This window comes from Eublepharis macularius, chromosome 10 (assembly GCF_028583425.1).
Source record: "Eublepharis macularius isolate TG4126 chromosome 10, MPM_Emac_v1.0, whole genome shotgun sequence".
In the NCBI taxonomy this organism is placed as follows: Eukaryota; Metazoa; Chordata; class Lepidosauria; order Squamata; family Eublepharidae; genus Eublepharis; species Eublepharis macularius.
The window spans coordinates 20,836,428-20,860,190 of NC_072799.1; the positions used below are offsets into that span (position 1 = coordinate 20,836,428).

General features: G+C 41.8%; 1 protein-coding gene across 2 annotated transcripts in view; it reads left to right on the top strand.

Annotated features, from left to right (window-relative positions):
• CCSER1 (coiled-coil serine rich protein 1) overlaps positions 1 to 23,763 on the top strand; it is a 628,410-nt gene that overhangs the window by 256,590 nt on the left and 348,057 nt on the right. Inside the window, exon 5 of one of the 2 annotated variants that reach the window (XM_054989817.1) lies at positions 2,819 to 2,939. In XM_054989817.1, the coding sequence (XP_054845792.1) occupies positions 2,819 to 2,939 (121 nt within the window). The remainder of the gene's footprint in view (positions 1 to 2,818; positions 2,940 to 23,763) is intronic. The other variant, XM_054989818.1, reaches the window with a different exon arrangement.

Sequence of the window (23,763 nt, forward strand, 5' to 3'; positions counted from 1 at the left end):
AACAAGCTGTTTGTGAGGCCCCATTCTAAATGAACAGGTGGTCGTTGCAAGCGTCGTTTGTTGCTGTTCGTCAAGCCAGACAGTCTGGCACCTGCAATCAATTCCCTTGGCAATTTAGGCAGAGATTGTCTGAACTCTGTCTGAACTCCTGCTGTTGCCCTGGAAACCCCAATCTAAGCCCAGTTTAGCTTGATAGGTAGGTCTTCCTTTCAAATGTGGAGCTCCAAATTTGTTACAGCAAGGGAGCAAAGAGCAGGGGGGAGGGGGGCTCCCAGCTCTGGCTTTGCAGACAGTGGGTAGGGAGAGTGACAGTTGCTGTTGGCATTTTGATAGAGTGCATTGGAGCTTAAATTTTCTTTGTGTATAGTGGGATAGGGCTCTACCCCTTCAAGTTCCAGGGCTGCTTCCGGGCTCTGGGCCAAGCTGTTATTTATTATTGGTACCTTTCCTGCTGCCTACTCAGGTAAGGTTTCTGGGAGTGGTGCGGTAGGGATCTATGTCAGGGCTGCTGCCAGGCTCTGGGCCAAGCTATTATTTATTATTGGTACCTTTCCTGGTGCCTGCTCAGGTCAGGTTTCTGGGAGTGGTGCAGTAGGGATCTTGACTTGGATGATTGCTGGAGGAGAGCCATGAACAGCCAACCACGAACATGTTCGTGAACAGGGCCATGTTGTCCGTGAGTCCCTGTTTGTGGATGGCAACAAACAATGAACATCGTGTTCGGTTTTTTTCTGTTCGTGCCCATCTCTACTAGTGATTACCACCAGCCATTTCATTTGCTCCTGAAAAGCCAAAATCTAAACAAAGAGTCAGTTATGAATACTATATTAAAAATATATATTTTTAGCCTGTAATGTTCACTCCTGACAGGGCTCTTGCAGTACCTTACAAGTTAAAATTCTGTGAGTGTGTGTGTTGGCCATATATATATATATATATATATATATATATATATATATATGACCAAAGGAAGACCTTTGTTAGATTGCAGAATCTGATCAGAATGTTGACTAAGGACATCTTCCTGTGGAGTGAGTTCCAGGGTGAACATTCTACCACAGGCAAGGTTGGACACCTCTCTGCAATTTGTATTACCACAACAAATGCACGGTGAAGGAATCATAAAGATCTCATTAAACACCTGTGGTCCATGAGCTGAAAGTCTCTCTGGAGGAAATCTACCACCTGTGTACATGGGCATGGAAACCCTAAAATCAACCCTGTTTTCTAATGTATGTGGAGGTTAAAGACAGATCATGTTGTCTACACTTGGCATGTTTGCTGTGGTAAATACTAATGCAACACTACTGTCCTAGACCTCTTCACATGTCAAAGTGAACAGACGTTCATACTACATGCACACACATACATCTTTTGTACCAGCCATTGCACGTTCACTTTGCAAGTGAAACCAGGAATTTGGATAAATTTGGGATTTATATCACTTGTTTAGCTGATCATATGTTGAATGTAACATGAGAATTTATTTAGTGTACATGTTTTTTTTTAAAAAAAAAATCAAGGTCACCCATGGATTGTACATACATTCACGGTTACTTGTAAATAGGGCTCTTGTGGCAGCAGTATTTTCCTGGGTAATGTGAGTAAAAGAGACCCACTGAAAGTAATATTTGTGGTTCAGTTAATGGGATGTTTGTCTGGCAGTCACTGTGTCTTAATTGATTTTATTTAAATATATTTTAAATTGGGCTTTTACATTTAATAAATATATTTCTAGACTTATGATTTTATCTGGATTGGACTATATTATTTAAAAATACTCTATGGGATATTGTAACCAGTTTTAAAATATGCCTACAAATAGTACAGTAGGGGTAATTAAAAAGAGGGGGGGACCCAATTATCTCTCTAGCTTCTCTTCACAATGCCACCTTGGAGCATATGTTCTTTGCAGCAAGGGCAAATAATGAGACTCTATAGGACATATAAGTGTCTGAGTCGGATAACAAGTATGAGATTTTCTCCTGCAGTGGGAATGGCCTTAGTCCAGATAAGATTCCTGCCAAAAATTTGGTCCTTAGGCTGGAGTAAAGCGGGCAGAGAAGGATGTAATGAAGTCAGTCCTTGGGTTCGTGGGAACCACATATACATAAGTGTTGAGCCTTTGGAATTTGATTAAAAGCGACCCTCCAGAAGTGCCATTGGCATTGATTGGAATTGTAAAGGTCACTCTGAGTGCGAAGTTGGGGATATTAACTAGGTAGTTCTTGGTTCGTGAAATGTGACAAACCACGAACCGCATGGTTCTTTTTTTCTGGTTTGTGCCCATCTCTAGTAATGATTACTTTCTATTTGGTCACACTATTCTTGTGTGTGAGACCCTTTTAGTCACAACATTGCCACTGGAAGAGATGGTCTGAAAATGTGGATGAATGAGCCATTGGGGCCTCACCAGTCTTATTAACTCAGAAAAGAGAACCCCTTTGGAAGTTCTAGTATATAATATCTGTGGCTACCTCTAGAGCCAGTTAAAAGTGTTGAATAGGGTTCAACATAAAAACTCATGTTTATGGGGAGAAGAATAATGTGATAACATGAAAATCTTGACAATTACTGTTTCCATATTGGTTTTGCCCGGGAAAAGGATTATAGTTTAGATACATGAAAAAAGTATGAATGTAGAACCATCTACACTGCTCCAAGCCCCTGGGAATAAAATATCTTGGCTAAATCTCTGTTTTGACCCTAAGCTTCTTGGAGGAAACATGGGATGCAAATGATCTCAGTTTTGATACAAATAATGTCTGGAAACAACAGTAATGAATGTGCCGGTACTAAACAAATGCTATTTTTGCAGTTTGCCGGGAAGATTCACACCAGTCTATCGTCTCTTGTGCTGCAGTGCTGCTTGGGCCCATTGAACCAGCCGCTGAAGGGAGGAAGAAGGAACAGCCAAAAATGCCTGAAGTGACCAAACCGTAAGTGACTGATAAAATATTGTTTTTCGAATGCACTAGAAACAGTGAGAGCATATTCTGCCTTTCATTGTCCATATACTGACTAAACCTTTCTCTTTCTGATGGTAAATCCTTTATCACATGTCTTGATGATTCAGAAAATAAGTAAATCAAGTGGTTCCCTATGCACTATGGTAAACAATTTATTGGCAAGAGATATTCTGTATCTACTCTGAGTTATGATGCCCTCCTCCATGTTTTTGGAAGCAAAGGGTATATAAAAAGTAATAACTGTGTTTGTAATAACCCAAAATAATGTGGTGATATGTTCAGCAGTTTAACTTTCATATTTATATACCCTTGTCTTTTGTACAATTTTTTCTTCTGTTTCTCAGTCTTAGTCTTGCCAAAGTAGTTATGAGTTCCCAGTTAAATCATATTAATGGCACATACTTCAATAGCTTAAAATAATATGTTGGGCAAGAATCATAACCACAGCAAATGGCATGTGCAGTGGTTGTAGCTACAGGTTCAGATATGATAAGAAGACTTTTAACTGTGTTAGTCTGATGGATAGTCTGATGCTAACTCTGTGTTGGAAAATTCCTGGTGACTTAAGGGTGAAGACTGGAAAAGACAGAGTTTGGGGGCAGAAAGGACCTCAGTGGGGTATAATGTCATACAGTCCAGTGTCCAGAGCTGCCATTTTCCCCAGGGGAACGGATCTCTGTAGTCTGAAGATCCATTTTAATTCTAGGAGCTCTCTAGGCCCCAACTGGAGGTTGGCAACACAATATGTTAGAACCACTGTCCAGAAACATCTAAAAACTAACAGCCTGCTTCCATCATTTATCCGTTTCTATCCACTTGGCATCTGTATGAATATATTTGTGTGCAGTGGAGTGAAAGTACAAAAGATAGCAGAAGGGTTGTCACATTCTCAAGAAGACTTGATAGCATTTATGATGGGTCTGTACATTTAAAGAAAGCTTTGAAGGGCTGAACTCTCACATTTGCAGGACTGTTAAGAGTTAATCCTTCTCAGAGTCAGATAGATTTGAATGGCAGGCTACTGAAGGTGAGAGCACCTTCTTTGGAGGCCCATAAAACTGGTCCGCAGGGTCCAATCTTCATGAATCTTGGGGGGAGGATCTTTAGAGGACAGCCAGGAATAGGTTCCCTCCAAATTTAGTGACATTTAGTTGTAAAATGACTCCTCCAGCCCACTGGATAACTCCCAGAGTGATTTTCCTCAAAGAAAAAATGGCCGAATTTTACCGATTTTTCCTGAAAATTTGGTAAAAATTCAGGATATCTGGTTTTTGATTAAGAATACCCAGATTTTACCAAATCAGCCAAAATTCAGTATTTTAATCCAAATTCTGAACTGAACTTCATACCCCTAGTTGTTAATTCTCTGTTAAGAGATTATGGGATGCAATGTACCTACCCATTAAACATAGTGGGATTTACAGCTGAATAAACATGCATAGGATTCTGATGAAAATGTCTGAATTAGCTTCAGATTTGATATTAAAAAAATATTTTTAAAAGAAACTTACTGCATTTCTGCTTAAGGCGACAGCCATATGAGCAGTACTAGACAGACAGACAGACAGACAGACAGATAGATAAATAAATAGAAGAAACTTAGCAATGTAACTAGACTTTTTAATTTGATTTTTTAAAATAATTTCTCCCCTGTAAAGCTTTTTATTGCTTTTCCACATAAGGTACTAAATATAATGACAACTCCCAACGGCCCACCCTCTCCACACTCTCTTCTCCAACATAGCACCGTCAACAAGAGTCACCGTGATGCATGGTGCAAATGTATCAGAAGAATTACTACAGAAATGGTCTTTGATCACTGATACTATTTTTCTTGTTATACTGACTTAATCCTGCAAGACAAACAACTACTTTCTGGAGCAGGGAAGACTCTCTCTTCCCTATTCTCAAGATGAATGGAATCTAATGTGCCTCTAAATTATAGACCAGGGCCGTTTCCACACGGCTTACCTGAAGCCGGGCCATTGCACAACGTTGCAGATCATGCCGGGGAAAACGCGAAATATCGTGACGTCGCACAAAAATATTTCGCATTTTCCCCGGCATGATCCGCAACGTTGCTCCATGGCCCGGCTTCAGGTAAGCCGTGTGGAAACAGCTCAGCTGTTATATATTGAGATTATGAGCTCTTTATTATAGTACCAGAGGAGTTAGCCGTGTTAGTCTGTAGTAGCAAAATCAAAAAGAGTCCAGTAGCACCTTTAAGACTAACCAATTTTATTGTAGCATAAGCTTTCGAGAATCACAGTTCTCTTCGTCAGATGCATGATTTCCTTTACATAGGCGGGGTCGGGGAGAGTCCAGTGACACCTGGCGTGGGCTTTCGAGGACCACGGTTCTCTTTGTCAGATGCATCTGGCGGGGAGGACTGTGGTTATCGAAGGCTTGTGCTGCAGTGGAATTGTATGGTCTTGGTGGTGCGGCTGGACTCTTTTTGATTTTGCTACTACAGACTAACACGGCAAACTCCTTTGAACCTTTACACAAGCAAACTGATCCCCACATCAAAAGGAGCTGCCTGCATCTCCATATCAAAGGAGTTGTTTACATCCCTCCTCTCGTCCTCCCCTCCCCTCCCCTCCTCTATATTTGACCAGTTTCTTTCTGCCCTCCATGCATCTGACGAAGAGAACTGTGATTCTCGAAAGCTTATGCTACAATAAAATTGGTTAGTCTTAAAGGTGCTACTGGACTCTTTTTGATTTTATTATAGTAAACATCTTTATTAGAAGCTGGAAGCAGGCAGACAGCAGACAGGCTTAACAGTAACTAATTTATACTTACAGAAACCACACCCACTTTTAACCACAACCAATACAAGGTAAGCAGCTAGAATCCTTCATTTGCATGAACTATATACAAAGTAACTACTTGTAGCACAGTGATTGGACTATAAGGCAATGGTTATGATTGTCCATTACTGGCACAAAAGACCAATAGTCTTGTAGGCCTCCGGAACCTTCGTTCCTACTCGAGCAATACTTAACACCAGCAATTTCACCCTGGAGCCTCCAACTGAGGATGTTTTGGTAACAGTAACATTAGCAGCAAGTGCTCAGGGTGACCAATTCCACCCCCGCCACTGGATTCTGAATGTTGTCACTGTTGACATATTTGTGTCCATAGAGATTGTATAATTTTGAGTAATGCTTATTTTAAGCATGTAAAATATACCTGCCCTTTCCCTCTGGTTTGATTAAAGATGTTCCATTGAAATAACAACGAGAGAACAACAGTTAAAGGTTCAGCTTAATTTTGGGAAGCACTCCCACTTGAATACTTCTCATAATCTCATGCAGTTAGCTATTGATCTGTGATCAAAATTCTAAACTTTTCCCCTACTCAACTGAGAACATAAGTGACTGTTCATTCAATACTTTGTGCCTCTTCTGATTTCCCTTCAGAATAGACATAAATTGCTGCTTTGTCAGTTGAAATCTAGGACCTTAATTTTTAAGCAAGCTATTGTGGATGCTTTTTCTGTCTTCCTTAGTTGATGGCTGGAGATAGTTTTACTGGAATAATAGTGTATTTGATTGTGGAGTACAGTATGTTGTCAATTATGGTTCATAATAACAAACATAAGCCCTATTGTTTAGAATCATTGAATATTCTGAGAACTGGAGCATTCCTGATTGGAGCATTCTGATGCTGGAGCATTCCTTTTTAAAGTCATCTGGGCATAAATTCCATACTAACTTAAGTATTAAACAAAAACGGGCTTCTGTTTATAAAGAAGTAACTGCCAATCATGTGATGAAGATCTAGGGGCTTTTGTTTTAGTTTTTGTAAAAGTTCTTTATTCATAGATCATATTTATTCATACAGTTCATATTTATAAATTTTAGTTATGAGTTCCTTCCAGATGGGGGTTGGATTCAGTGCAAAATGTCTGCTTTCTCTGGAGCTGTTACAGAAGCAGAAATGTGCACGTGCGCGCGCATGCGTGCGCGCACACATACACAGAGCATTGTGTTAGTCACTTGTGCTGACTCAAATGTATTGCATCCGCACTTGTATATCCACTTGTGCAAAATCTTGTGCAACCAATTTCTGGGAGCTATAATATATATGGAGGAAAGCTCTAGGTGTTGCACAGCATCTTGTACAAACAAAACTGTGCTAATTTATGATCCTACATGTGCATTGCTGGATCCAAGCCAGTGTCAATAGAGGTTGCTACAGCCAACTTTTCTGTGTCTTTCCAGGCATATAGCATAGTTCCAGGAGCGGCTGAAGTATGTAATGGAAGGCATTATTTCTGTAAAGATGCTTTATCTGTATTGTGTTGTTGGATACAGAAAATACAGTTTTTCTTTTGGCGCTTGTTTAAATTGTAAGCTCTCTTCATGGATCTTACAGTTGGAAAAGCGGGATATACAGTATCAAAGAGTATGCCGTATCAGAGATGTTTTCTCATAGGGAAACTACACCATTCCTCAGATTCCTCAGATAATTTTTCTTGCCCTCTTCTGTCCTCTCCTATTCTCTGATATCATTTACTGAGATGGGTGGACAAAAATTGTACACAGTATTCCAAATGATTTAATAGCATCATGACACTAGGTATTTGCTGGCCTCATTATAATAGTTCATAATATGGTATTCACTTTTTCATTCCTGCAGCATTCTGTGCTGATATTTACAATGAACTAATGTCCATAATCCCATGAGCCTTTTTCTGAGTAGTTTATTTAGTAGAGATAGGCACGAAACAGGGAAAAAATGAAACAACAGTTTCACGTTTTGTCGCATTCCACGAATCACAGAACATGAACTTCCATGAAATTGTCCCATTTCATGATACGATTTGTTAGTTTTGTGATTTGTCAGAACCGGGGCACTTCAGTGGCCCCCTTCATATCCAGAGATGCCAACCTCGCAGGGAAACTTCAGTAGGCTCTCCTTCATCCACCCTCCAAGTTGCTCTCTTCAGGCTCTCTTTGCTGACTTTTCCCTCCTGTCCTCCTGACCTCCTGCTTTCTGCTGCTGCTGAAAGAAAAGTAAAGTGGAGCAGATCTGCTTGGGTTTTCTTCTCTTCAGGTTCTCTTTACTGACTTTTCCTTCCTGTCCTCCTATCCTCCTGCTGGTCTGACATGCCCTCCCCCGCCTCCAAATTCTTGAAGGAAAAGCCGAGCAGAGCGGATCTGCTCAGAATCTGCTCCAAGGAGCTTGGGTGGGTGGGTGGGAAAGCATGTCAGAGCAGCAGGAGGAGGGGAGGTAGAGTTAGGGAAGGGTTCCTGAAGCTGGCAAGCAGCGAGCAGTGGCAGAAGGAGCTGCTGAGGCTGTCACCGCTGCTACTTCACCATCCCATTCTTAAAAATGGAGAAGGGAAACAGAGAGGGGAAGGAGTCTCTGACTACAGTTCCCAGGTAAACTTGCACAGACCCGCATTGCTCAGCTCTCAGGTTGGCAGGGAGAGCTGCCTATCAAGGTTATGTGGGCTAAGATTGGGGTTTCCACGGCAACAAAAGGTCTGCAGACATTCCAGGCCTACATTACCTAGGGAATCAATGGATCGATGCTAGCCTGCCTGGCAGCACAAAGCATTCACGAATCAAACAGTGCCCATGCAAATGTATATATTTCTCCCAAAGTATATTTTTTGCCTATCTACACAAGTTTGTAGAGAACTTTTGAAACTCTTGAATTTGTGGGGGGCTTTGCCTTTTGCCATTAAAGAAGCAATGGAAGTGCTTAATCATAGTTAAGTGCTATAGTGTGGTTTGTGTTCTGTGGTGCTTAGCCCTCTGACATTTTTAGAACCTACCTCATAAGTTTGGGATCTGTAGTTCATACCTCTCTTATATCATGCCTTGAATTACTGACTTTCAGCACAGAAGACATCTCTACAGTTAGGTAGAATGACAGCATGGGTGTTTGTTTAGATATTTATACCTCTTTATTTTTCTGTAATGGAGACTCAAAGCATCTTCCAACATCATTATCTTCTCCATTTTATTCTCACAATAACAACTCAAAATAGGTTAGGTGGAGAGAGAGTGAGTAACCCAAAGTCACCCAGAAAACTTTTATGTTAGAGCAGGGATTAGAACCTGGGTCTCTCAGCTCATTACACTCTAACCACTATGCCGTGCTGAGTCTTGAGTTCCATGCTGATACCTGTGAGTATCAATATAGGACAACAAATTGCAAGTCATTTACTTTAATGTTTTTCAATCATTTGGATATGTTTACTTCAAATGTATTGGGCCATTTGGTCAAGTTCCTGCATTTTTTGCCATTGTGTAAGATCTCCCCCCAAACCATTTGCAGATAGCTTGAGAGAATCAAGAAACAGAATGCAAATGAAGTTTGGAGATCCAGCCCTTCCAGTGCAGATTATATTTCTATATACTATCTTCCTGCTAGGTGACATTTGTTTAGTGTTGATTTGTTGTTGAAATTCATAGAAATAAAACAAGTTTTAAAAGCACGCTGACATTTGGGGTAACCATTCCAGGCCTTTTGTGTTGCCATGGCGACACTTCAGCAAGCCTCTCTTAGAGGGACATGGGTTTTTAAATTGATGTGAACTTTCCTTTAGATTGGTAGAGAGGGCTAAATATATTCTATCCATTCTTAAAAATAAAAGTCAGGAACATACTGAGATGGCCACATGATGGGAGGACTCTCTTCGAGCTGTGAGCCTGGGAAAGGAGTGTCTGTTTTGGAAGGAAAAAGCCCTTTCTAAGGGTGGCTAGTCACAGAATACCTCTTGAAAGCTTGTGAGGGCCATCCTTGAAATATGGAAGCAGTAAGGTAGTGAAGATTACTATAATGCTTTAGATATCAGTGCTTTGCTGCTCGATTCCTGCAGTACTGAGATACGCTTAAAGAATGTCTTGTTGTTAGGGTTGCCAATCTCCAGGCAGTGACGGAGATCTCCTGGAATTACAACTCATCTCCAGATGACAGAGATCAGTTTCCCTGGAGAAAATGGCTGTTTAGGAAGGTGAACGCTTTGTCGTTATACACCATTGAGGTCCATCGCCTCAACAAACCCTGCTCTCCTCAGGCTCCAGGAATTTCCCAACCCAGAGCTAGCAATCCTGCGTGGTGTTTTGTTGGATGCAATCACAATGAAAGCAGATTCATGCAGTTTGCTTTTGTCTCCACAACACAACTTGAGGGAACTGCATTGGTTGCCTGCTTGTTTCTGGACTAGTTTGTTCCTGAGCCTCTAGTATGTCCCACTTGAAGAATTTTGGAACAGGCTCTTACTGCATGTCCTACTTCCGCAGAGATTTGCTTGGTAGTTGCAAGCTAGGGCTTTCTAAATTGTTGCACCAGTCCCTGAACTTCTCCCCAGTGACCTCAGCTGGCTGCCTCCCTAACAGTTTTTAAGTCTTTTTCCTTTTGGGAAAGCCATTTGTTCGGTTTTTATAATGATCTCAGCATTATTTAGCTGGGCAGCCAGACTTTTTAATGTTTTATATTAACTTTCTCTATCCTTTTTTAACTTTACTGATTATTATTATTGTTTTTAAGCTGACTCAAGAGCTCGATTAGCTAATAAGCTGTAGCATGCATTTTAAAATAAGTAATTTTGGATTGGATTTTTGGCAAGGAAATACGGCTTGAATCCAATGCAAAATCTTTGCGGTCAGATGTGGTTTCCTTCAGCAGAGCAGGACTTCATCATGCACCCCCCCCCCCCCGGTACCCCAACAAGCAGCATGAATGGGAGTTGAAAGTCTACAGCAGGAGTGGGGAGCTGGCAAAAATTGCCCTCCCTTCTGTCAACAGACAGTTTCCACTGAATCCAACCAATAGTTTATAATTCCAGGAAAGGGATTTATATATAACAAGAGTGGGTTGGGACCGGCATATCTTCGGGACCGCCTCTCCCTGTACGTTCCCCGGAGATCGCTCTGATCAGCGAATAAATATTTACTTGTGGTCTCCGGCCCTAAGGAAGCCCGCCTCGCTTCAACCAGGGCCAGAGCCTTTTCAGTCCTGGCCCCAGCCTGGTGGAACGCTCTGTCAATGGAGACCCGGGCCCAGCGGGACATATTATCGTTCCGCCGGGCCTGTAAGACAGAGCTGTTCCGCCAGGCGTTTGGTGATTGAAGGGGGCGGTGCCATGTCGGCCTCCCACCTTTGGGGTGGGGAAGGTTCTCCCCACCACTGCACCTTGTTAATTTGTTTTATTATTTGTATATTGATTTTAGTTTTTGTTTTTAATCGATTTTAACTGTTCACCGCCCAGAGCCCCTGGGGATGGGCGGTATATAAATTGAATAAATAAATAAATAAATAAATAAAGAGGACCCACACGATTTGTAGAAAAGGGAAATCCCATCCACAGCTACACTTGCGGCCAGTTTGTTTCCTAGTCCAGTTCAACATGCTGATTATGTCTTTGAAAGCCCCGAAGGACCATCTCTCCCCATATTTCCCCATGCTTCTTCAACTAGGATCTTCTGGCTGCCGCTTTCTAGTTGTTCTCCCGCTTCAAGTGATCCACTTGTTTTTATTTTTGGAATATTTTGGATACTGACACCCATTGTCAGTATCAATATTTTAATAAATAATTGTACAGTATCAAAGATTACTATTTTAAACAGGCTTCTGTTGTAAGTTTTTGCAATAGATGATGGGAGTATTTGAGTTGCTTTCATTCCCCCCGCCCCCCGTGATATAACATTTGAATAGCCTGCAGACTAACAGTGTGACTCAAGTATTGTGTAAGGAGAAGGTTATAAGTGACATAGCTTATGAGCTGTGCATTATAATCTTTTCCAGAAAGTCTGAACTTCAGTCATTCAGGAACTTAGGTCTAGTATGACTTCTTTTTAAAGGCTTAAGAGTTCAGTAAAATGTGAACGTCTTTCAATGTAACTCACTTAATGCATCTATAACTACTTGACATGAACGTCTGCTTGTCTGTTAGATACTTGAAGGTCATGGCACGTGAGACTGAGAAGTCTTTTCACTATTAAATTTGCACAATGACAAATTTAAGTTGATGTATGACCTCATGTCACCTGGAAAGAAAAGTAACTTTGGGTTCAGCACTCTTAATGCAGCTCCTAGGTATTTGGATCCTCATCTTGATTTTCTTACGATTCTTAATTTAATAGAAGAAATGGCTGAATTTTCTGCTAAAAACCTGCAGTGGTGTTCATAGGCCAGATTTTCTGTTAAAATCCTGCAGAGTGGTATTCATATAGTTGATGTTTTAAAACTGAGTGTGCTATTGCTATTTATTGTTTCCTTAGACTAATAATAATAATAATAATAATAACATTCAATTTATATACCGCCCTTCAGGATGACTTGACACCCACTCAGAGCGGTTTACAAAGTATGATATTATTATCCCCATAACAAAACACCCTGTGAGGTGGGTGGGGCTGAGAGAGCTAGAAGCTGTGACTGACCCAAGGTCACCCAGCTGGCTTCAAGCAGAGGAGTGAGGAATCAAACCCAGTTCTCCACATTAGAGTCCCGCACTCTTAACCACGACACCAAACTGGCTCTCCGACTATAGGCGACTATGTGTTAGCTGTACTGATCATTTTGCAAGATGGATATGGGGTGGGGGTGGGGATTCCCTTGGCAAAGACCTTGGCTGCCTTATAGATTGCCCTTTAATTAGCATCCTCATCAACCGGTCGGACAACCAGGTTTGTTAAAACGAGATAAATAGATAACAATTATACATAGATCTTATTTAATTCTGAAATATCTTTATCCCAGCAATGTGCTCTGAAAGATGAACATTTTAAAACATGAAATCGCTAGTTCCTCACTGGACAGTGGGGAGATATTCTAGGCATTTTGCTAGAGGCAGTGAAGTTGTAGAACATACATCAGAAATGAGACTCGTTCTTCCTTCATTTGCTTCAAAGAATAAAGTGAAGGGAAACAAATGGATCTGTGCCTGTTACTTAAGAACAGACAGAACATGTCAAAAATTGACTATGAAGAACATGACTGCAAATTTGACTGTCTTTCTAGAATTTGAATATTATGTAGAAATGTACAGTGCAATCCTAAGTAGAGTTTAAGTCAATGAGCTTAGGAGGGTACAAGTCTATTTAGGATGGCTACGTTAATCCTGTCAGAAAATGATATTTAAAACATGACATTAATGCATTGGGAAATATATGATGTATTAATACCTTCTTTTAAAACCCTGAGCAAGTCTAACCCATGATCTAGTTGAAGTCTTAAATTGTGACTGCATGACATGTCCTTTATATGTTAACGATAACTGCAAAGAAAAGAAGAAGTCAAAAAGGAATCTCATATGTCAAACTGTATGACTTGAACAAGGCAGAATGCAAGTGTATTGGCTTAATCAGTTTGTGAACAGCAATCAGCGGAAGTAGGTAAGCCACATTTTAATAATAATAACATTCGTTTCGATTTATATACCACCCTTCAGGATGACTTAACACCAACTCAGAGCGGTTTACAAAGTATGCTATTATTATCCCCACAACAACAAACACCCTATGAGGTGGGTGGGACTGAGAGAGCTAGAAGCTGTGACTGGTCCAAAGTGACCCAGCTGGCTTCAAGTGGAGGAGTGGGGAATCAAACCCGGCTCTCCAGATTAGAGTTCCGTGCTCTTAACCACTACACCAAACTTAGTCTTAGGGTAAAACATATGTAGTGCTCTAATGTCTACCCCAGCATAAATTAATTATTACCCATGAAGCTGCCTTATACTGAGCTGTTATAAGAAAGTCAGCATTGCCTGCTCTGCTCTGATGGGCAGCAGCTGTCCAGGGTCTCAGGTAGAAATTTTCCACATTAGGGCATTAAAGCTGGTACCTTCTACATTCAAAGCAGATGCTCTACCACTGAACCATGGCCTCTTCCCATTGCAAAGACCGTGAAGCTGCTACCCCCAAATGCCAAAGACCATGAAGTTGTTACTCCAGTGTCCTCCCCTCTCTCACTCTTCAGTGTTGAATTTAACTTACCCGGGGCTTTTTTTCTGGGAAAACAGGTGGTGGAACTCAGTGGGTTGCCCTTGGAGAAAATGGTCACATGGCTGGTGGCCCCGCCCCCTGATCTCCAGACAGAGGGGAGCTGAGATTGCCCTATGTGCCTCTCGGCGACGCGGAGGGCAATCTCAGCTCCCCTCTGTCTGGAGATCAGGGGGCGGGGCCACCAGCCATGTGACCATTTTCAAGAGGTTCCGGAACTCCGTTCCCCCACGTTCCTGCTGAAAAAAAGCCCTGCACTAACCAATGGTCTTGCTGTGATGGAGTTGAATTTCACAGCTTCTTCCCACCAAGTCTTCTTTTGATGAAGAAAGACTTCCTTCAATGGAAAAGATCGCTTTCTCCTGGAGAAAGATTCCCTTTGATGATGGAAGTGTGTCTCTACTAGAGTAAGATTCAATTTACTTTATTATTTTATTTTATTCGATTTATATTCTGCCCTCCCTACATCAGCAGGCTCAGGGCAGATCACAATGAATACAGTAGTATAAAATACATAAAACTTTAAAACCAATAAAAGTCCTTAAATATTTAAAAACACACAACAAAACAATGCAGCAGCAGATTTTAAGAACATATAGCAACAGATTTCTCCAGCAACCACCACCTAACCTCCTTCAGAAGTATTTGGTGAAGGCTAGGTGGTAGGTACCCTTTGTAGTGGCTCAGCTTCCTCTAGGTGGCCAGCAGGGAGGCCCAGGGGCATCAACCATACGCCTGACGGAACCGAGAAGACCCTGGCTCTGGTCGAGGCTAGACGGGCCTCCCTGGGGCCAGGGACCAGTAACAACTGTTTGTCACTAGATCAAAGCGTCCTCCGGGGCTCATATAGGGAGAGGCGGTCCCGTAGATACGCCAGTCCCAGTCTGCATAGGGCTTTATAGGTTAATACCAGAACCTTGAATCTGATCCGGTACTCCACTGAAGGGAATTGAAAGATTGTTCGATTCTAATGGGCATTTCTTTGACTCTTATTCCACATTACTGGCTGACACTGGAAAATAAAATATTATAATGGCCTCAGTACCTCAGATAATTTCATCTCGATATTTTAGAGAGGGGAGGGAAGGGAGCAAAAGCTGCCATTTTTTTGGCAGTAGCGCCATGTTATTTCTAATGCCCCGTTCTTCTGCTCTGATGCTTCTCAAAATTTCAGCATTCAGCCCGAGGTACTTAGCTGCTAACTGCGGCTTTGAAAAGACCCCTTTTCTCCTCCTCAGTGATATGGTGCCCACTTACTATTTGTAATCTAAATGGGTTGCATTAAGTCTTCAAGTGTGAGGCAAAACTGTGAAAGCAAGTCGAGAAGATTGATAGGTATTGGGTTGCAAGGTGAGATGGGTAGAAATAGATAATTAAGTTCCCTGTGCATTATCCATGAAGATACATAGAGAGAGCTTCTTTACTGAACAGCAGAGCATCTTATCAGATTTGTTATTGTAATGAACCGGTAATGCTTTTTATTTTGCTGTGTGGCAGCTGTTAACACTCTCATAAAACATATTGCCAACTAGAATAACACTAAATTGCCATTCAAACACAACTGTGTGCAGAGCCAAGGTTACCTTGATGGTGCAATGAAAATAACCCACTGATTTACTCAGGATGCCTGTTTCCTTCCGTGGGGAACTTACTTTGTCTATATCTAGTAAAGCTCTTTTCCTAAGAATATTAGAGCTTTCTTGAATTACCTTCTGCATTATTTTTTCACTACTGGATATACAGCTGCCTGCAAATTTACCTGCCACATCCTGAAAGTCCTATATTAATTCCCAGCATGCACTTGACTTCCCCTTGGCATTGCAAACAGCAAATCAAGATAACACCAAGCCAATTTTATACCTGCCTTCTAACAACTGTACAAGCCAGAATACAATAGATAGCATAAAGTAGCAATATAAAGGTACGTGAGAGGTTGCAATTCACTGTGCCCAGATCACTGTGCACAGAATTGTTTCCCCTCCTCATGCTCAGGGCTATGTGTGATCATTGTTTATGTATATGGCTCAGAATATGGCATCCCAAAAATAAGCATGTTCCTTTTTGATCAAGGAAATCTCTAGATCTTCATGGTTGCAGGTGTTAAATGTTGTGTGTCTTCAAGTCACCTCTGACCTATTATAAACATAAGGACAATGCACAAAGGAGAAAGCTAGTGTAAGAGCAGGCCTATCTGTGACTAGTAGTTGAACATATACAATTGCAGAACACCACCTTATATCAAGGCAGACTGTAGGTCCATCTCACTCAGTATTTTCTAGTCCAATCAGCAACAGTTCTCCAAAATCTCAGACAGAAAAACGTCTTTCCTAATACCTCCTCCCTGAGCTGATTTAATCGAAAATGCTAGGGAACGAATCATGGAATTCTGTGCATCATCATTTCCCATCTACAATGGTCACTGAAACATGATTTCCTGTTCCTTATTTCTGTTTGCGTTCTGACCCTATTCCCTACCTACACTTCATTAAGTATTCTTTAAAACATCTGTATTTCAGTAGCAGAGATTTATGGAAGTTAATGCATCCAGATGGGCTCTGCTTTCATAATATATTATTACTGAACATAGATCCGAGGCTGACAAAATACATGGCATATTCAAATCCTTATTATCTTCTTCTAATTTCAGGTTGGTAGCTGCATTGGTCTATAGTAGAAGAGCAAAATTCAAATCCAGTAGCATCTTAGAGACCAACTAGATTTCCAGGATATGAGTTTTTGATTCTCTTTGGAAGTCTTGTTGATTTTTAAGGTGCTACTGGACTCGAATCTTGCTCTTCCTGTGATTTGTAGTTCCTTTAACTCGATGGAAAGTACATTGTCATTGGAGGAGTAACTTCTGTGCCTGCTGATGTCCTAAGCTAGCAATATTTTTTTATTAACTAAATCATCGTTGGCAGGGCTGGCACCAGGGTTTCTGGTACCTGAGGCCGGGGGCAGCTTCAGATCTGTTGCTGCCTGTGCATGCGCCTGGACGGCGTGATGACATCACTGCATGGGTTGTCATCATGCAGCATGCCACTGCCAGCCAGCCCCATTGGCGCAGCGGGCGGCTGGTACAGCCCGCGGGCGGCCTCCCAGCCCTCCTGCTTGGTTGCCCCGTGCTAACACGGCCACCTGCCACTCCTGGCCCGCAGCTGTGTACTGATGGCAGTGCGGGGTGGCTGGGCGGGAGGGCTGGGAGGCTACCCGCTCAGATTGCCCCGTGCTGCTGACACTGGTGCACGCTCCCAGCCAGGCACAGCAGGTGGCTGGGGAGGTGCGCATGCATCCTCCCAGCCCTCCCGCTCTGTTGCTCTGCATGCTGCCCCGGACGCCTTCTGTGCTTGGCCCGCGGCTGCTGCCCCAAGCTGGGGGTACGTGCTGGTGGCAGCGGCAGCGCAGGGTGGGAGGGCTAGGAGGCTACATCAGCTGCGGGCCATGCATGGCAGGCAGCTGGGGCGGTGTACAGGCGGCTTTCCATCCCTCCCGCTCAGCCACCAGCGCTGCCGCCCCCAGCTCTGCAGTGCGTGCCCCCGCCCCGGCGCCTCAGTGCTCGAGGCAGTTGCCGGACCTGCCTCAATGGATGCGCTGGCCCTGATAGTTGGACCTGGATGCTGGGTCCTCCTTACTGGGGGAGAGCACCTCCAGAACCCAAGAAACCAGAACCTCTTTCTTACCCTGGGGAGCCACTCTTCTCCTCAGATTCAGTGCTCACTGCCCTAGAACTAGCCGCAGTCCCAGAAATCTTACCATTGTGGCCATGTGGAGACCCAGGAACTCTGGAAACATTCCACCTGTCCGCATATTACTGAAATGAAGTACAGCACCATTAATTTTTAGCACTCGCTTTCGAAGAAGCAGGGCTTGAACATAAATTTATTTATTTATTTATGTTTGTTTGTTTTATTCCATTTATACCCCACCCTCCCCACAGATGGGGAGATAAACAACTCCATCAGGACTGCTTAAGCTTCTCATCCTCCAGACTTTGATGAAACAACAACATCTTAATCTTACTGTTTGCCTGCATCTAGCTTAAGTACCTTTGCCTATTAATAGATCTGTTCATCCATGAAGACCTTGCCTTGCCTGCCGACCCCAAGAGCAGTACAGGAGCATATAATGAAGTTTTTGCATTCTGGTTCATTGAATGGCAGTGCATGTTTAGCTCATTTTAAGCAGGCAATAAGTAAATGCTGTGATATTATCTAGCATAACGATTCCGATAATTAACGAACAACCCATGGTGGTAAAAAAATTGACCTTCAGGCACTCTTACAGAATATATTCGTTTCAGATCTGTTCCAGACTTTCCAAAACAATTCTCTTTTAGTTAGCATTTTTTCACTAATTCTGGTTCAAAAGTTAACAATGATCCTGTTTTTATTCCTGTTCCTGGCATGCTCATCACTGTCAAAGTGAATTTATCACTCATCCATGAAGCTTGCTATGTTACTCTGGCTAGTTACCTAGTTTCATCCCCATATAGGATACTGAGAAAAGTGACTTTTATATAATGTGGCACCGAGCCCACCCTTTGTAATCTGCACATGAATATCAGGAAACACTTACCAGACTTCATGAGAAAATAGAGGCACTTAGTGTTAATGCCATTTATGAAAGAAGTAGACAAAATTAATTTAGTAATTTATAACTCTGAAACATTTGAATTAAAGTTCCCTCTCAGTAGTTACCAATTAGATTTCTAAACAGATTTGCAACTCAGCTGTGAGTTGCAAATCACTCAAGCACATTATTACAAGAAGTTATTTGTGAGCAATAAAACATCATAAAATTGAAATTAATGCTTCACACTCATATGCAAATACACGGCTAAGGCAGATCTTTAATTAGAGGAATGTATAGCATATAGGATTGCCAACTGGCTTGGTGGGAAAAAATGTCCTGTCCCTTTAATAGAGGCTTAATTGGATAGTATTTACCATGTGATGTTTTTTACCTTTATGCCATGAAAAACTGCCAATTTCCATACATTAAACCTTTATCACTAGAACAGGACATTTTTCTCCAGACCATTTGATAACCCTAGATAGTGTATTAAAACTTTTATAGAAAGGTTAACCCAGATGTTAGCAAAATATGTGGGTATTGCGGGTTGGGTCCAGACTTAATTGGCAGCTCATGGCCTTCCTGAGGATCTCCCGGAGTAGCATTCTGTAGAGGTCGGTGGGCTGGATCAGCAGGGGGAAGCAGTAAAAGTCCCTTCTGTCATTAGCAAAAGCTAGTCTGGATACAACCCTACAACTCCTTCCAACTTGTAAGATAGAACTTAACTTATGCTGTGACATGACATTCTGGGTTCCTCTCCTTCCTCGCATCAGCAGCCCGTGGTGCAGAGGTAGCGCAGGAGAACACAGAACGTCAGCATGCGGATGGAAGTTGTCCTGTGCATCGTGATGTGCATCCCATCCATGCCTTTTCCTAGCTAGTCAACTGCATGTAATTGGGTTGTTTCAGCAATATGGGTGCTCAGGTATTCCCTCTTCCTTCCAGCACCTACCACTTTGCAACCAGTTTTCCACCTTTGTAAAAAAAAATGCAAAAAGAAGGGAACTTGACCTGGAGGACTAAAATGGTTAAAGTTTGCATTGCATTGTTATTTTCTGCACTGGCTGTCACATTGTTTAGTGTTTGGCAACCTGTTATCAAACAAACAACCTTTCCCATATTACTGCTATTACGTTTAGAGTAATTAATTTCTGGATGGGTGTATAGCACTTTACTGACTTGTAATATTGTTTTGGCCAATGGCTTGTTTGCACCTAAATCTCATTATTATTATTATTATTATTATTATTATTATTATTATTATTATGTTTAAATCATCTTCTGTGCCTAAACAATAGACACGAAAAGTCTAAAGTAATGGGTCACAATTTTTCTTTCTTTCAGGGAATAGCTGAGACTTGGGAAATTCTAGCTATTGAAGTAAATGGAACTGAAGTATCCAGTTAAAACAGCAACAGCCAAATGTTTATACTTATAAACAAATTATACTTATTGACTATCCAATGAATATGCAAATCACATGCACAACGAATTGTTTTACTGGGAATGGATGCAGCATTGCGTCAGTTAATATATGATATTGAATTGCTCTGCTGTAAGCAGTACTTTCCAATTGTTCTGAAATGAAAAGCCTTTCAAATCCCAAACATAGCAATAATAAACTGCAAACATCCGTAGTTCTTTTTTAAATAAAACAGTATGTTCCTTAAAATGTAAAGCTGATGCAGTGAAATAGCCAAAAGTATGAACTGGGAATCCACCAGTTCAAATTCTCTTTCAGCCATGAATTCACTGGGTATCCTCTCTTCTCAGCCTCTCCAACTGCAAAGTAACAACAACTACTACTACTACAACAACAACAACAACAACAGTGTACTTATATACAGTGTGCCCTTCTGGACAGATGAGTGCCGCAATCAGAGCAGTGAACAGAGTCAATGTTATTATTACAACCTCAATATGGCTGGGGAACTGGGTCCGAGAGGAGGGGCTTACCCAAGGCCACCTGCTGAGCTCATGGTAGTAGTGGGAGTTGAACCAGCAGAGTGCTGATTCATAGTCCAGACACTTAACCACTATGCTACAGCAGGTCTCCATATATGAGGATAATAGTAAAGGTCTATGTGCCACAACTGTGATGAGTATTGCTGAAATAATATAAGTGAAGTACTTTGTGCTGTTAAAATTAGTCCTTTAAAAAAAAGGACATTAAAATTGCAGTCATGTGCCCACATACCTGGAGTAGGTGTCCAGAGTCCTCTATTCCTGGTGGCTTTAAGCGCTCCTCTGGCTCCCAAGCAAAAAGGAACTAGCACTGTAATCCTGTGCAGGCTTGCTTAGGCTGAAGACCTGCTGAACTCAATGATTCTTATTTCCCTGGTTTGGGCTTCTCAATAATTCGGGATAAGTAGCTTCCTTTTGTTCGGTCCCATCACTGTTTTTTATAAGAATTCTGAATGGTCTCTTCCTGTAGATGCTGCTGTTCTGTCAGTTTATTTAATGCATTCTGGCAAGACATTCACAGTAGTTTACACTTTAAAATATAGAAAAGTCAAAGCAATAAATAGCTGGCCATGAAATTGCCTTAGGCCCCAGGTTGTCTCATTGGAGAGGAAGCTCGTGGAAATGAGGGGGGAGGGCCTCCTCAGCTGGTTCCTCTTAGGTTGTTGCTAGTTGCTTTATGTGATGACTTTTTGGACCTGAATTTCTTTTTTCTTTAGAATCAAGGGCTTTTTTATCTATTGACTGCAAAGAGAGAATAAACTTAGATCAGTTTAATCCATACTATGTCCAATATTTTCATATCTCCAATATATTCTCATCCCCTTTTATGTCAGTAGCCAGTTGTCTAGGGCACGTAATGGTTTTTCTCGGGCAGATTGCTTCCATGCAAGGCAGCTGTGAGATACAATGAAAACTAGGTATCTTAGCAGTCTGATCATTTCAGGACAGTGTCTTACATTATTCTGCCTTAACCAGTCAAAACACTTACACTATATTTATCATCTATAATATAAAATATTCCCAGGCCCATTTCTTTTGCCCTTGTGCTCCTGAGCAGAAGATTGTGCAATGAAGTTGTTCCTTTAAAGCTTTCCCCCATCTGATTCTAGCACCTCCTGTTTTACCACCACCACCACCACCACCACCATATACTATCTCTTGTGTAAAAGTCATGCAGCAATTGCAGAGTAGATAATGTTAAGCATCCTTTCAGTGATGTGTTTATGCTGCAGGCGTCGAGTTGCCAGCTACTCGGTAAGGGCTAGGAATCCTCCACCTCCTCTTTCCTGCTAGTGGCAGGAGAAAAGTTTTTAAAAAAAGTGATTGGACTGACAGCATGTCATCACTTCTGGGGAAAACCTGGCTGTCATGTCACACCTTTCTAGGAATTGCTGGAAACTCTATGCTTTTTGGTGATTCTTAGAGAAGACTGATGTCACATCCCAGGTTTTTCTAAAAGTAATGTCAGTCCTCTCTAGGAATCACTGAAAACTCTGTGGTTTTACTGTAGTTTCCTCCAATTTCATAGATTCCTCAGTTTCCCCCAGAACTGATGTCATGCCATTGCTGTCAGCCCCTCCACAGGTCTCTTGCTGGTTGCTGGGCCTAACCTGGCAACTTTATGCAGGAGCTAGGTTTCCAAAAGCAGCAGCTTCTTTTTAACTACTGTTTTCATGACCAAAGTCATAAACGACGAGTCATCACCTGCTAAAAGGGAAAGCTAGCGTTTACTGCCGGAGTTACAACATGATTTTACTACAGCTGCCAAAAATTTAGCCACACGCAAAGTTACTTGTTTATCTTCTTAATAGCCAAGAAGATTTAGCTTCAAGAGAAATAAAATCTTGCTTAAACAGATAAAGTATAAATTTAGCTCTCCAGTCTAAAAATTCAGGACATGCCAAACCATTATGATCTATAGTGTCAGTTCAATTAGTATCCATCCCCAGAGTCTGTTAGATTATGGAATACCACAAAATCTTCCCAACTACACTACTGATGGCAAGGTGTTCAAACACGCAAGCATAAATGCCCTTCTGTACTTTGAGAGCGTTAACACAAATAAATAGTTTGTCATTTTTATTGGAGGAGGGATGCCAACTGAAAGAAAAGTGCATACTCTGTGGGCTCTAACCAACATGCTGTCATAAATAATCAAGATCCCTCAAATGTGTTATGATTAATGGACTCAAATCACTGCTACTCATAGTTTCTATTTTATCATGGGTGATGTCCAAACATGTTAATTTGTATTCCAAACCTTTATCTCAGTTACTTGTATGATGATGTAGCATAAATCATCTAAGAAGACCTGGTTTGAAGTTTGATTTCAAAATCCTAAATTTTAAGTTAAATACTTTCCACTAAGTAGGGTTGCCAAGTCTCCTTAGCCTCCCAGTGGGGTAGGGGAACCTGGCACTTATCTTTTTGATGTCCTCATGCTCAGAGTGCACACACACTCCCATGGGAGCATGATGATGTCACTTCTGGGAAGTGACATCATCACACAGGGCACAGACATACTACTGCACTTTGCAACAGGCCAGTTTGGGCTCCAAATGTCATCATGCCACCCTGGGAGCACTCCTGGGAGACCTGTTCCCCTGACCCCCCCCCTTGCTGGCCAGGTGTGTGGTGGCAAAGGGTGGGGGCAGAAGATCTTCTGCCTCCCCCAGGGGACCCGACAGCCCTACCACCAAGCCTCTGCTTCATAAGTTATCTCCCCTGTCTCGGCTCTCAAAGCTATTCCTGATACATCTTGGATTTCCCAAGATATTGTGAAGGAACTTTAAAAGTCCATCAAATATTATCTGTTACCACACTGATCCATACCCCTACAGCATACACCAGTTGTCCAGAAGCTTTAATATTGAATGCTTTAACTGCTGTAGGAACATTCTTACTCCTGAGAAATAAGCAGCTTTTTGCATTGGTGGTTAACCTGATCTACATGTTGAAACTAGTTTCTGCAGTTTTTAAATTTTTAATCTTTGTGTTCTAAGGTGTTGTGTTGAAGGACTTCCTCTTATCTATCCCTATGCAGGGAGTTAGCTTCCGCAGTCCCATAAACCCACATGAGTTTGGCATGTGAGTGGACGCCAGAACCATGTATGTGGGACCGACTACAAGGGCCTTTCCCAACTAAAATACATCCAGCTGGAAGATAACGGAGATAAAAAAGCCATGTTATCACCCAGTTCCATTATTCAGGCCCACATGAAATCTTTTCAAAAGGGAAGATAGCTCCTGCATTGCTGCAGCTGCATGTGAAAGGGGGCAATGTGGCTTGTATT